The sequence below is a fragment of the Pempheris klunzingeri genome, chromosome 18, assembly GCF_042242105.1.
Source record: "Pempheris klunzingeri isolate RE-2024b chromosome 18, fPemKlu1.hap1, whole genome shotgun sequence".
NCBI classification, from domain to species: Eukaryota; Metazoa; Chordata; class Actinopteri; order Acropomatiformes; family Pempheridae; genus Pempheris; species Pempheris klunzingeri.
In genome coordinates, this window is record NC_092029.1 from 7,489,579 (window position 1) to 7,503,643 (window position 14,065).

General features: G+C 43.5%; 1 protein-coding gene across 1 annotated transcript in view; it reads right to left on the reverse strand.

The window, feature by feature from the left end:
• LOC139218027 (MAM domain-containing glycosylphosphatidylinositol anchor protein 2-like) overlaps nucleotides 1-11,705 on the reverse strand; it is a 148,673-nt gene extending 136,968 nt beyond the window's left edge. Inside the window, exon 1 of the mRNA XM_070849560.1 lies at nucleotides 11,633-11,705. Within this exon, the coding sequence (XP_070705661.1) occupies nucleotides 11,633-11,705 (73 nt within the window). The remainder of the gene's footprint in view (nucleotides 1-11,632) is intronic.
• Nucleotides 11,706-14,065: the final 2,360 nt, after the last annotated feature.

Sequence of the window (14,065 nt, forward strand, 5' to 3'; positions counted from 1 at the left end):
AGCCTTACTTTGGGTTGTGCTTTCCACAGAGGCATGCTGGGATTGAAAGAGCGCTTGCCCAGGGCTAAAGGGGATTTTTGGTGGGCGTCACACATCCAATTACCTCGGTAGCATCACAGAAATCCACGGGGAATTCACACACAAACAGACAGACATACACATTCGCACACGTGCACGCGGGCACCCATGTTCACACACTAACATGTAAGACACCCACTGCAGGAGGCTCTCACTGCAATGGGGGCACAGCCAAATTTCACTATTCTGCTTCTGCTGGATTGGTTGCCACGGAATTCATGAATATTATCAGCATGTGTTGATATGTGGCTTATGATTTAAATATGGATAGCAATATGGAAACACCACCCAAGTTCCACCTCTTTGGAGGGCATTATTAATGCATTCAGAGAAGCTATTACTGGATTTGCATGGGCTCTTCTGATGAGCCAGGAGGACCTGCAGATCCCACTAATATGTAGAGGTGTATTGGTGCATTTCAAAGCTGTTTTGATGTCCTCTGTTCTGTGGCAAAAGCTGGGATTTCTAGCTGTTTAATATCCCCAACAACAAACTTTAATAACTACATGGTCCCACATCAGTACACCAAACACGTAGACCCACCAAACCAAACTCATTTAAAACACAACATCCTGGAATTAATGCATTCAGACTTTTTTTTTTTTATTATTTCTACCTACACAGGTTAATAAGTTTAATATTTCCTCTTTCCTTAAAACAGGGGCCCGAAGGCCAATGGGAAATCATACTTCTCCAGACATTACTATGAAATCGATTTTGTGGTACATTTTTAATTATACAAGATTCGTCATTTTTTCAATAACATGGTGAAATGGCCTAGAGCGCCACTTCTCACTTATTGAAGCTGATATAGCTCAGGTATCTATGTGGTGTTAAATCACCTGTGCCACTAGAGGGGAAATTACTCTACATTTGGTAAACACACCCACAATATAATAAATTCATTCATTTCATTTAAATGAATTTTAGTCAAAGTTTTTGCCAAACTTCCAATCTTAGGGAATAAGATCACGAGAAGTCACTTTGTTCAGAATAATTTGGAAAGCTGCCTGCAATTCTTGCCCTTATTCCTTATCTTATTTGAGCGTCAGCTCAGAATACTGCCCTAAATTTAAGCACAACATGTGCACTCAGTGAGTAAATACTGATGTTCTTCTTTAAATCCCGAGGACTGGCACAGCAGTCCCCAAACAATCAACTATAGATTGACTATTGACCAGCAATTTCACACAATCAACCTTACCCCTAATTGAGCTTGGAGGATAAAATCCATGACGTGCTCTGTTAGCTCTGTTAGCTTAAGAAAAAGTTGCTGTTCAGGAAAGCTTTTCTGTTTAGCACAGAGACCTTTGATTAAAATTCAAGAGCAGACGGATATTACCTCTGCACCAAGATATATTTTAGCAACCTTCTCCAGGTAATCACGTCAATGAAGGGTCTCTGGAGAGGTCAAACCAGCCCATTCCTTATTGTTAAGATGTCTGAACTGCTCAGAGACGATGTCACTCTTTGAGGCATTTGGTACACACCCAGAACCGAAGGCGTAATAATACTGCATGCAAGGGAAAAGGCAATGTAAGGGCACAAGGAAATGAAACGGAGGGAAATGGGGAGAAGCAGAAATAATGAAAAAGGGGCAGGAGGTCAACTCAAGCTGTGAATGTGGCATTTGAGGCTTTCTTCAGGCTTCAATCATCTACAGATCAAAACATATCCAACTGACATGAAAGACAAGTAGAAAGGACGGCCAAGTTTGCATGTCTCTGCATGCACGTGTATGTACACGTGTATGTGCATGTCACTGTTTTTGTTCTTCAAGTCCAGGGACCGTGCTTTTGTGCACATTGCAAAGGGTGTTGATTCACTGACTGACTTTTTAACTGTTGTCGATGTGTGCATTTATTAAGGCACTGCATCACACACAGTACGACACAATCCAATGAAATTTCATTAAGGAAAAGCATCAGATTTCCTACCAGAATTCATGCAGCATATAATACAGTTTCACCATGCAACAGCAATTTTGAATTAATGAGTAATTTGGCTTGTTTTATTATGCAAAGTCTTAATTTGGTAAAGTATGTCATTGTAATGATTGGTTTTGCATGATAAAATAAAAACATCTGGATACAAAAAATAAATGTGACTAACTCAGGGAAAAAGAAATCTGTGGCATGAATAGTTGACGCCAGCCTTTGTTGAGACCATGGGAGAGCGAACCAAATCAAGTGAAAGCGTGGGCTGATTTTTCTGCTGTTTGTGGCGAGGGAGCAGCTCTCCAAACGGAAGCACACTTCATGCTGTGCAGACATGTATGTACAGGGTCATGAGCCAGATTGGATTGCTAATAACTGAAGGCCAAAGCAGGAACTTCTAAGACGATGCACCACACTGTGAGTGGACTCAGGCAATACAACAAGAGTTAGTTTTTCTTTGATTCTGGACTTATTTGGCAGCTATCACCGTATCGCTCTCAGCATGTCTCATTCCATTAAGTCATTCCTATATACCTACGCTGTACAAATATAACTCCAAGTAAAACGACCATGAACAGCAAAGCTTTTGCTGCGGCAGCCTGAATAAAGACAAGAGGGGAGATGGCAGACAATCAGAACTGGGCGAGAACTCCTACATCTGCATTAAAATCTCGCTCTGAGATTTCTTCCTCCACTTAGTGAAATCTCAGTGGAGAAGTGCTTTGCCTACTCCAGATAACTCTGCTTGCTTTGCCATAGGAAGACATTAACTGACAGTACACGGCTTGAGGTTATCCCCATGGGTGTAACAGCCTCTGGGATATACTGTGTCTGGCGGAGAGATGAAGCGAGCATGACGCTAAAGAGATTAGCTATTACATTGTGAATTTCTGTTAGAAGAATGAGGTTTTTAGAGACCATTGAGGGATACAAGGAAAGCCAAATAATACAAAAAAGGCTCAGCAGACCGTAAGCTATCCCTTTAAAAAGGGTAGGAGGTTTGGTAAGTGTAAAAGCAAGTGTAAAAAGCGCACGTAATGACTGCATCACATGTTTGCAGGCACTTTGTGGCATGTTCGGCAACCATGATGAGTCTCGCTCAGACGGGCTGATGTGTGAACACAGTGATAAATCACATTGCTAAATTAATATCTCAGCAAAGTATTGCCCTAGATAGATGAAAAAGCACACACGCACGCAGAAAGGGAGTATACACACTCACACAAACTGCATGTTCATCTGTGTTGAAATTTCACAGTGCCTCTGCAGAGCCACAGCACATCTCCACAGTCTCAGTCTCCTTTTGCCAGTGGGGAATGACTAGATTTGAGAGAGGAGGAAAAAAATACACCACGGATATGTGTGGGGTTTTTTTGTTGCCTTTTGCGGGATGGGCGGGGTGAGGAGGTATGAATATGATAGTCTTATGCAGGGGTGTCTATGTGCGGCTCCCCTGCTGTGTGGCTATTTGGCATTGGTTTTGAAGCTAGAAACTACTGAAGGCGTCATTGTCAACACATTTACTTCACCACTGTTTCTGCTTGTCAGAGAAGCTTAAGCATTACTAGCTACAAAGATAAGTAGGCCCCTTCCTGCAGTTGCCTCACAGCAATGAAATGGTGGTTATTTTTTTGAAGAGACACATTCAGCCTCTCTCCACCAAACCTTCTACACCCCCCCCCCCCCATTCCCCCCCGCCGCTGCCGACCCCCCCCCCCTCCCCACAGCAATCTCATCTGCTCTCGTGCACAATTGTAAGGGTGCTGTGAGGAGCTTGCGTTTCTGCAATCACTTCACATTTGTTTCAGCGATTGATTTCCTGGCATGTGAGGGGAAGGAGAGAATGAGCGAGTGGGTAGGCAGCGAGGGAGGGAGGGGAGGAGCGAGCGAGGGAGGCAACAGGGAAGTCAGAGGATGTGCAATGCCAGGCTCACATACTGTCACCATGACAACAGACATCACTTCACAGGAGCAGCACTTAGGATGCCTGTGTGGGCTGAAGTGACATAGTTGAAGGTTGGCATTAGCCTCTTGTGGGTGCCACAACGCACCAATCCTCTCCTGGCTTGCTTTTTGCTTTATTCCCTCCACAGCGCTGCTAAAAGGCGCCCTGTTGCTCATGTCAGCTACCTATTGGGATTGCTGAATGATTTGTACTTTTTGTGTGCAAATGCAGGTCCTGCCAGTTTGGCTTTGCAAAAACAATTCAGTTGAGTGAAACGCGTAAGGGAAGACAGGAGGAGACATTCATATTCAATGAGCCCCTTTCATCATTTGCGTCACTTTGAAGCTGGCTAGCATGTATAATTCTTTGTGAATTGAACTGATGCCAATCATGGAAATGATAACTCAAGATACGGAAACACACCACATACACTTAAAAGGATTCCTCTTAGCAGCTAATCCTGCTGTTCATTAAGAAATCTGTCACACCTTATGAGGGTATACAATTGATGTTTTTTAACGGCAAACTAATGTATGACTCATCAAGATCTAATGCGTGTATTAATGGATTATATAATACTAGCTTAATATAAATAAATTATCAAGTTTATGTAATGATTTAACACCTCATGTATCTTCAATTTATAAAATTAATTTTAAAACAGTTAAGTCATTAACATTAGCTGGTACAATGATATAAGTCTCACTCTCTCTCTCTGCCTCTCTACAAGCATTCTGTAAATGTCCCTGTTTCTCGTCTTTACACACAGATTATAAACCTGGTTAAAGGGATTCTGGTCTGCTCTTATCTGAATGCAGCATTCACTCAGAATCCCTCTGTATCCAGGCTTGTTTATCCATTCACATGCAGCATACTGTATTTATAAGCTGGCCAAACTGTAATGTATGTAAACAGCATGGCAGCATAATGAGAGCATGTATATCAGAAAAAATGGAGGGTCAGCAGGCGGTGGAATAATCCAAAACATCCAGTAAGTGGCATTTCAGCACAGCTAACAATGTAGGCCTACGTATGATGAGATGTTAATGAATGCACAACGTAACGGTGAGTTAATGGTTATAAATTGAGCAGATAATGCAGAACTTTACAACTGAAACACAAAACAGAGCTGTGGCTCGTGAGAGGATCAGGCTTAAGCCTATGGGCTTTATACTTTATTGTTTCAATTACAAGTTTTCTGCCAAATTTGTAACTCAGAAACTGTAACTCATGGAGTGACTGCAAAGGCAGCTAGGTTTTTAATCGTCCCCAAATACTGGTATTACAGAATTTGCTTGGTTAAATGTGTGATAATGCTAGGATAAACACTATGTTTTTCATTTTGTGAGACTTTTCTTTTTTTTAATTCCAGTTCCAGTCTGGTTAGTTTTTGTTTTTGGACAATCACACAAACATGCATGCATTTAGTGATGGAATGCTGCTTCATTCTTCTACATCACTGCATTTTGGAGGAAAATATTGCAATTTTTACTACATTTATATCACAGCAATAGCCACTAGTTAGTTTAATAATTAAAGGCTCTGCTTTCAATTACAATGGGTGGAGCTATGCTGGGAATTACATCTTTTCACCAAACTCGATCACTTTATAAAATATGATGCTTTATTATTGATTAAGCTACCAAACAATATAGTAATGTTTTTCCAGAGTGGGAATAAACTCTCACCACCTGTTGAATGTGGAGTACATGGCACTATGCTACTGTTATGTGAGCAGCTGATGCTATTGACATCTTTTGAACATATTGGCCTTTATTTATTCATTAGGGTTGTATGCAGTATAGAGCAGACAGGAAAAGACGAGCAAGGAGAGATACAGGTGATGGCACTTCAACCCGTAGGCCAACCTGAAGCCCTTGTTACTGACATTTCAGCTTTCGAGCATAATAATACTCTTTATGATGGTCAAACTTTGCCAGCCTATCCATTATCTTCAGGAAAAGCAATAGGCTGTTGTATTGCTGGTTAACCTTGCTACAAATGAGGATAAGAGCCAACAATGTACGTATGTTGCATTTTCACATTTTCTCTTGGAAAAAAATGGAGAATGAGACCAGATGGGAAGGAAGCACAATGTAGTGCCATTGAGAGTCTTCTACCAAGGATCTATGTCAGTCATACTACAACTACATCAGCACTGTTGACCTGTTTGGCCTCTTAAAGCATTGTGGACAGTGTAGCTTCAATTTATTGGAGTTGGACAACGTGTGTCTACATAAAGAAATGAATACTGTTACAAGAGAAATATGAAAACACTTCAGATAAAAGCCTTGCTGCTGTACAAGGTAATGTTAATAAGCAGGACCAAGGTTGACATTTAAGATTTAAATGTTGTTTTTAATGATCCAGATGATAAATGGCCACTTCATTAGAAGGTCAGGAGACAAAGGGAAAAATATCAGTTTTGGTTCAATGCAGGCCTTCTCTGCAGGTTGGGGGCCATACCAGACTTCATTAAAACTACAGAATCACGTTTGATTCTAAATAAACCAGGGAACAAGGCTGGTCGGCTCATGCACCAGAACAGGACTTAATGAATGAATGACTACAAGATCATTAGCAGCAGCTTTCTGTCCTCAGCACTGTACAGAGCAGGACAAGTAGCTCAGGGTTTGGGGATGTGGGCTTAACAGTTGAAGCAGCCAGCCAGGTTACAATAAGCTTCTTTGGTCCGCGGTGGGGATTTGGCCTTGAATGATCCAGAGGTAAATTGTGTTCCTGAACTCATCCAAATCCTCACAGTAGAAGGAGGAAAGTATTACAGCCATTCATGATGTGTGCAAAGTAGTGAAACCTATATTATACTTTCTATTCTTTTTTAGTTTTGAAAACAAATCATCAAGAAAAATATTTCCCTCACTGAACATCCATACTAAAAAAATACATTCATTGCAGCTGTGCACGACTCTATCTTTGCTTTGAACTAGAGAAAGGGGAATGGAATTGCTTACTTTCTGTACAGAGGACATTGTAGTAGTTGACAATGCTGTTAAAATCCCCGCTGTGACCCTAAAGCTTAGGGCTCCATTTTCCATTTTGCCTACTGCCAAACCATACACAGCTACATCTTTGGAAAAAGCTGAAGGGGGGAGAGAGAGGGCAAAACTGAGAGTGGCATTCTTCCAGTGGAGAGTGTCATCCCGCAACACACACACACACACACACACACACACACACACACACACACACACACACACACACACACACACACACACACACCTTGCATAAACATGGACAACATGACCTCTTGGCTTCAGAATTAAACAGGAAGTCGCAGAAATATGATTAAAGGGGCATTTCCCTGACTTTACACATATGAGAGGGTTGACTTAGCTCAAAACAGTTCTAATAATTACTTCTGTGGTTGCGGAGGAGCTTTCTAAGAAAAATAAGAAAAATAACCCTGATGATGTCAAAGTGATATCAGCAGGATTATCTCGGGTTTGAGATTACAAATTTATAACAGAGAGCCTGCATTACCAACCAGGAGCATGGCGTTTGAAAGATGGGGGCAATTATCAGGCAGAGAGGGTCAAATGGAACTATGTTATTGTTTTCATTATGGGAAATGTAGGATCTAGTGTTTATCTTTACCCAAACTAGGGACCTGTACTGCTTCAAGACAACAACAAAAAAATCTTGACAACTCCCCCAATTTTATGAATGTGCCACACTATGGTAGTTAATTTGAACCTTTGACATCTGGTTTCCAAAATTCACCACACTGAAAAACAGCTGTTTCACCTTAATCGTATTGCATTGTAGTGCTAAAGTAACACTGTCAAAGATTATCCAGTGAATGCTGAGCACAGCGGGAGTGCTTCAGACTTTAAGTTCAAACAATGTCTCAGCAGTGTATATTCAGTGCCAGTCTCTGAGGACTCGGCCCAAAGAGAAATGACATTCGGAATGATTAAGTTAGTGCTATCTGAAGCCCCACCCAGGGGTACGTAGTAATCCCCATTGTGCACCTCGAACTGTTCTACAACGAATTACTTCTGTGCCGTACCCAGCTGTATATCCTCATTTGGCTCTGATTGAAGCGCATATACTGTGGACGTCCATCCGCTGCTCAGCTCCCCAGAGGACTCGGGGGAGAGACAGGCAGAGGAGAGAGACAGGCAGAGGGGAGATAGAAACTGAGAGGGAGAGGGAGGAGAAGAGATAGAGTTATCCGTGGTCTCATTACGGTGGGAAATGTGAGGGTCCCGATCCAAGGGAATGATGAAGGACTCTGTGGAGGAGGCCTCTGAGAACCAACAAAGACGGCTTTAGTTTCACTGGCAGAATGCATTTGCATAGCTTAGAAGCCAAAGCGTCTGAACCGGGGCTCATGAAAAGAAACCCCAGCAATTGGTTGGACTTCAATGCAAACGAGAGAGAGCAAGAGACAGAAAAAGAGAGGGAGAGAGAGAGAGAGTGAGAAGTGGGATGGGAGAAAAAGCAGTAGGAACTTTTTCTCTTCAGCAGCATAACACAAAATGAGATCAGGAACATCTGCACATCCCATGGAGGTTGTCGCTGACTGACTTTGATGCAAAGAGAACATACTGAAGGCGGTACATCTCCAGATTAAGTAACAAGCAGAAAAACATTCCCATGCTATCATAAGAGTCATGTTCCATTGTAGCCGTTTGATATTATTATTTAGTGCACTTTGGTTGTCAGTACCATTAGAGATAAATGCCATTTGAGACTATTTAACAAGTTTGCTGGTGCTTCCGTTTGCTGTGATGGAAGAGCAGCTACTGGCCTATTGGAGCTCTGGAGAGCAACACAGACATGAGCAGAGGATAAGATAATAGAGCACTCTCCTGGAGATGGGTGAGTGTGTGTGTGTGTGTGTGTGTGATGAAAAAATGAGAGAAGGAGGATGGAAAAAAAGAGGAAAAGATAGGGAGATCCAGAGACAGAACGAGTGGAGCAGATGTTATACTTTAGTGGTGTTACTCTCTTTCCCTCTGTGGCCTGGAGTCATGGAGGGATGACTAGCCTTCATCAATCCTCTTTAATGACTCTGGCAGCACCACTTAACGCACTAGTATGTGATTTCTTCATTACTACATCATGATTCCACCATTTAGCCTGCAGCCATGACATATACAGATGCTTGGAGATAAAAAAATAATCATCAAAAGCCCAATTTTTGCAAATGGTTCCATTTATCTGCTCTTGGTTCAATTTGGACATCTGGGAAGGAAAGTGATGGCTAATGCTTTGAATAGAACACAAAAGAGAAGAAAAAAAAATTAAACAGCAGCATGAAAAGTTATTATTGAAATAGATTTGACTGTGAAAAAATAAAAATATCCTGCACAATATGATGTCCCAATTTCAAATATATGACAAAGAGCAAAGAATTCAGGGCTTGCCCTCTCTAAAACCTGTTGTAAATCTCTACCACTTCAAAGTTACTGGCACCATTATGAGTTATCCTCTTGCAGCTCTCATTTTATTCAGTCACACACCCACTGCCTTTCACCTGTGGTGCACAATACTCAATTTCTCTGACCTACCCCCCTCTTTCACATGTCAAACCCGTAAGTGAATACAATGGGAGGCAACACAACATGCATGTTAATGTTTTGCCACTATCAATAATAAATGTTGACTTTTGAACCTTGCCAATAAATTTCATTCAGACCACCTCCCTGGGGATGCGCAGTATGCTTTAAACATGAGGCACATAGGGGGCTTGCGGATGCATAAATATAGAGACGTTTACAGACCCAAACTTGTATATCACATTCCTTTGAACCATATCAGTCTATCCATCCATCCATCTCCTTTTCCCGTTGTAGTACCAGAATATACAGCAGCAGCAAGAAAGCAGAACATGTGTAAATCCTTACTAAAGCACACATACTGTAGAATAGGTGAAGCTCTGTAGTTGTGGGAAAAAGGGGGACGACTGTGCTCAGGGGAATTTTCCATACTAGCACGTACACAGACAGTTAAATGCTCAAACAGTTCCATCTGCTACATCTCCTCTGCTGCTGCTGTAAGCCTACGAGTTCACACATAGCCTACCTCTATGGCAACACCACGTCAAGCATTATGGGATATGATTTCCTCCTAATGAGCTTGCATCTTCATCTGCTCACACACGCTGTAGCATGGACAGCTTGCGCACACAAAGAATCATCATCTTTGATCTGACATTCGTGTGATCAGTTTTGATGGTTAGCGTCATGCCCGTCTCCCCTGAATATATGGATATCCTGGAGAGAGATTTTGTAGATACGGATATCAACCATGATTTCTTGAGACGTCAGTGACTGATGAGAGGTTGGGCCCCCGGGCTTCATGTGGAGAAACTGGAGAAATTCACGAACAACAACACCTACGCACAAATCTCACACTGCCTATAGTGAGCACGTTTGAAAAACAGGGAAAACTGATGAGTGTACGCTCCTGTGAAATATCACTGCAACAAGTGTTAAAAGGGACAAATGTAGTTATATGACTAACTGTGCACATATATGAGCAGTCATGCTCCAACTGCTTTGACAGGTGCTGTGATTTATTGTCCTATTCACCTTCTCCCTCTGGAGCAAAACAATAGATAAAATCCTGGCACATCATTGGTCAGGTGCAGCACCATGACTGTTCCCGTCATGCTCACAATAACCTTTCATTGCTACATCATCTCTGCGCAGACATACACATACAAACCATGGCGACAAAGATCTTTCTTAGCGCTTGGCAACGGGCCTCTAGAGCTCGCCATCCCACATCTGTACTTGACCTCATATTCTTCCTGCCCAACCTCTGCTTTGGTCAGAGTAACAGTCACTGCTGACAGGTCAGGGCTGTGTGCATCACAAAGGTTCCCTCCATGTCCCAATGTTAGTGCACATGAATCATTATTTCCTCGCAGTGCTGCCGCCGCCGCTGCTGTCGCTGCTGCGAGGATGACGACTCATATGAGACATCATCTGTGCCACTGGTTGCACAAGCAGACAGGGTAAGAGACAGAAATGTGTGCTCATTGTTAAGTGTGCGAGTGTGTGCATGGGAGGGAGGGAGGGAGAGACAGAGAGAGAGGCGCAGACAGACAGACAGACAGACAGACAGACAGACATAAAGAAGAGGTAGGCAGATAGATCCACCACACATGACTGTGCATGCTAAATGTCACTGCTCAACTGATTACAGCCCTCATGGTGACATTCAAAAATACATTTGGCCTAATGTGAGACAAGTGCCACTTACAACATTTTGAATCATAATTAACTCATAACACGTATGTTCTGTAGGAAGCTACAGGCTCCTATCAAAATCTACCAGGTTCCTGTATAATAATCTATGAATGTGCCCAAGCACATTTAGCCTGCTCAACAACCATCATGAGTGATGGATTGGATGAGAAAAGGGGCTGTGGATGACTGGCTACACACGCTATGTGCTGTATAACCTCAGGGCTGCTGGGAACATTTGGAGCCTCTCACTCAAACATGACATTCAGACCTGCTTTGTCACCCTTAAACGAGTTGATGTTGCATGTCTTTTTTTTTCTTTTTCTTTTTTTTTTTTTTATTACGGGACCTTGTGAGTCTAAAAGGGAATAAGTGGCGATTTACGAGTGCCCACTGTTTTACAAGGTCATGATCACATTTGGTTTCAGCAGGAGCAAATTGCATCCACTCACCGTACACTCCTTCGCAACGGATGCCCTCCACGATCAGCGCCAGCAGCCCCAAAACACAGATAATTAGATCCATCCTTTCACGTTAATCTCTGCATATCCAGCTCTCAATGGCAAGAAGTCCTTTCCGGGGCGGCGTAACTGGGGTGCATAGACACAGCACTGCTCCGATCCACACGTCGATTTATTTAGTCTCACTATTCGCTGTGAAGGTATTTATGGTCGCAGGAGGCAAACAGAGTCAGGTAGTGGTGGTTTCGGTGTCCGCTGCCATGCAGTGAGAACGGAGCGCTCACGGCACACGGACGCCGCGGAGGATGCGGGGAGGCAGGCGGGCGCGGGGAGTGGGCTGCAGAGAGCCGGGCCTTATAACCAACACCAACCTCTCCTCGGCTCCAGGCAGGTGCGCTCCGCTGATACCGTCTCTCTCCGGACTTTAGCGGAGACCCCCGGGGCACCAAACCAAGGGGGCGCACTGATGCTGTCGACTGGAGGCAGACGGAGGCTCGGCACCAGCGGACATAGCTCCTCTGATCCAGCTGTGGTCACGGCTCGCTCCGCGGATGCTGCTGCGTTGCCTGGATGCTGTCTGACGGAGCCATCACCTCTGCTTCGCAACAACAACAAAAAACCACGCACACTCTCAGATTCTCACTGTTTTCGCCTTGTAGGTGGTTAGTCGTCAAGCTGCCGTGGCCGATAGTTACAGTGGAGGCTCGTGCGCTCTCACAGTCACATCACGACTGCAGCCCGACGCCGCGCGCTCGACTCATCTCTCCCGGTGGCAATGACGAGGGGAGGGTCCAGTCCGGTGAGGAGCGGCGGACGGTTTTCTCTACAGCTCCTCGGCGGTGCCTGCTGCTGCTGTCTCGGCGTTGTGAGACCACTTTCTAATGAATTCACGCGACGGTGGGAGCCGGATGTGCCCGCCGTGGAGCCAGTTGAGCATCAGTCACGTTGCGCAATACGTGCTACGGAGACCGAGGGGCACCGCAACCGGTCTGTGGCTACGTCAAGAGGTGCGTGGCTTCCAGCGCTCATCTGTATGGGAGGCTTCGCTCAGCGTCAGGAAAGGCATGAGAGGCGCAGCTGCTGGATGCTGAGAGAGAGAGAGGGAGAGAGGGAGAGAGAGAGGGGGGGAGAGAGAGAGGAGGGAGAGATGAGAGACCATTGGAATTCAGGAGATCTAGCTCTGACAGACCTCTGCAATCAGCACCTAACACAGTCTATACACCTGTCTGCTCAGGTTTCACCATGCCTCCTTTATCAGACAGGGAGGATGAGATGCTGTCTGTCATGTAGCATTCTGTGCTACATCACAGTTCTTTGGCTTGAAACACTGAGATGTCTATGTTAGTGTATCCAAGCACACACACACACATACACACACACACACACACACATACACTGCTGCTGCTGCCAAAGGCCTACATGTTTTTGGCAACTTTTTAGCAATACCTAACTTTTAAAGTTTTGAAGGCACAGCTAAGTGGTTCCCAAATGGGGTCCCAGTTTGCCCTCAGGGGTCCTACTGGCAGTTCCAGGGGGCTCCTGGAAAATGAGAAAAATCCATGTCATTATTTTCAATTTTGCCAAATTCGGTGACTAGAAATATCCCAATTAAAAATGTGTAAAAATGACTATTCTGACCACAGGCTTCATCTCACCAATGTCCCCCACGAACAGTCCTGACAAACAGTCACACGATCCATCCCCAACATTAACATCATACTGGAACTGAGCCCACTTTATTGTACTTCCTATTACAGTGTTTAGTAATATCAGTGCTGGCTGGATATTAAAGATGGCCTATAGCTGTTTCCTAGCAACACAATTTCAATTAAAGGGTATTAATTAGCTTTTTTTTTTTTCTCCAATGGAGTAGCAAATGTTATATTTTTGGAATAAATGGGAATGAATCTCAAGATCCACTGCTTGAATCCTGATTAAACACACAGTATAAAAGCTGGGCTTTAATTCATCACCAAATTAGGTTCCCCTGTAATGTCAAAGCATGTATTTTGGTAGGGAGCAATAGCTTACTCAGTAAATGCACTATTATAAATAAATAAATACATTTTAAAAATAAATAGTTTATACGTGAGATCATATCTGGATTGGTAGCCAGACTATTTTTTGGTGACTTGCCACTCAAACAGAAGTAGAAGACTCGGCTGCATCAAATCGACTCCTCAAAACTGTAAAACTGTCTTGATAAGTCATTTCTCTACTTTTGAGTGCATTGAATGATGTGAATTGAAAAAAAGTGTTTCATGTTGTGGCAGAAAAGAAATACCATCTAAAGCACAGAGTGTCATCAGAGGGCCTCATCTGTAAATCTGAGGGAGTGACTGCTGGAGCACCAGTGGGTGGTTTGGCGCCCTCCACAGGACTCCATCAAAAGAATCCCATAATCATGCAGTCATTGGGGGCTAT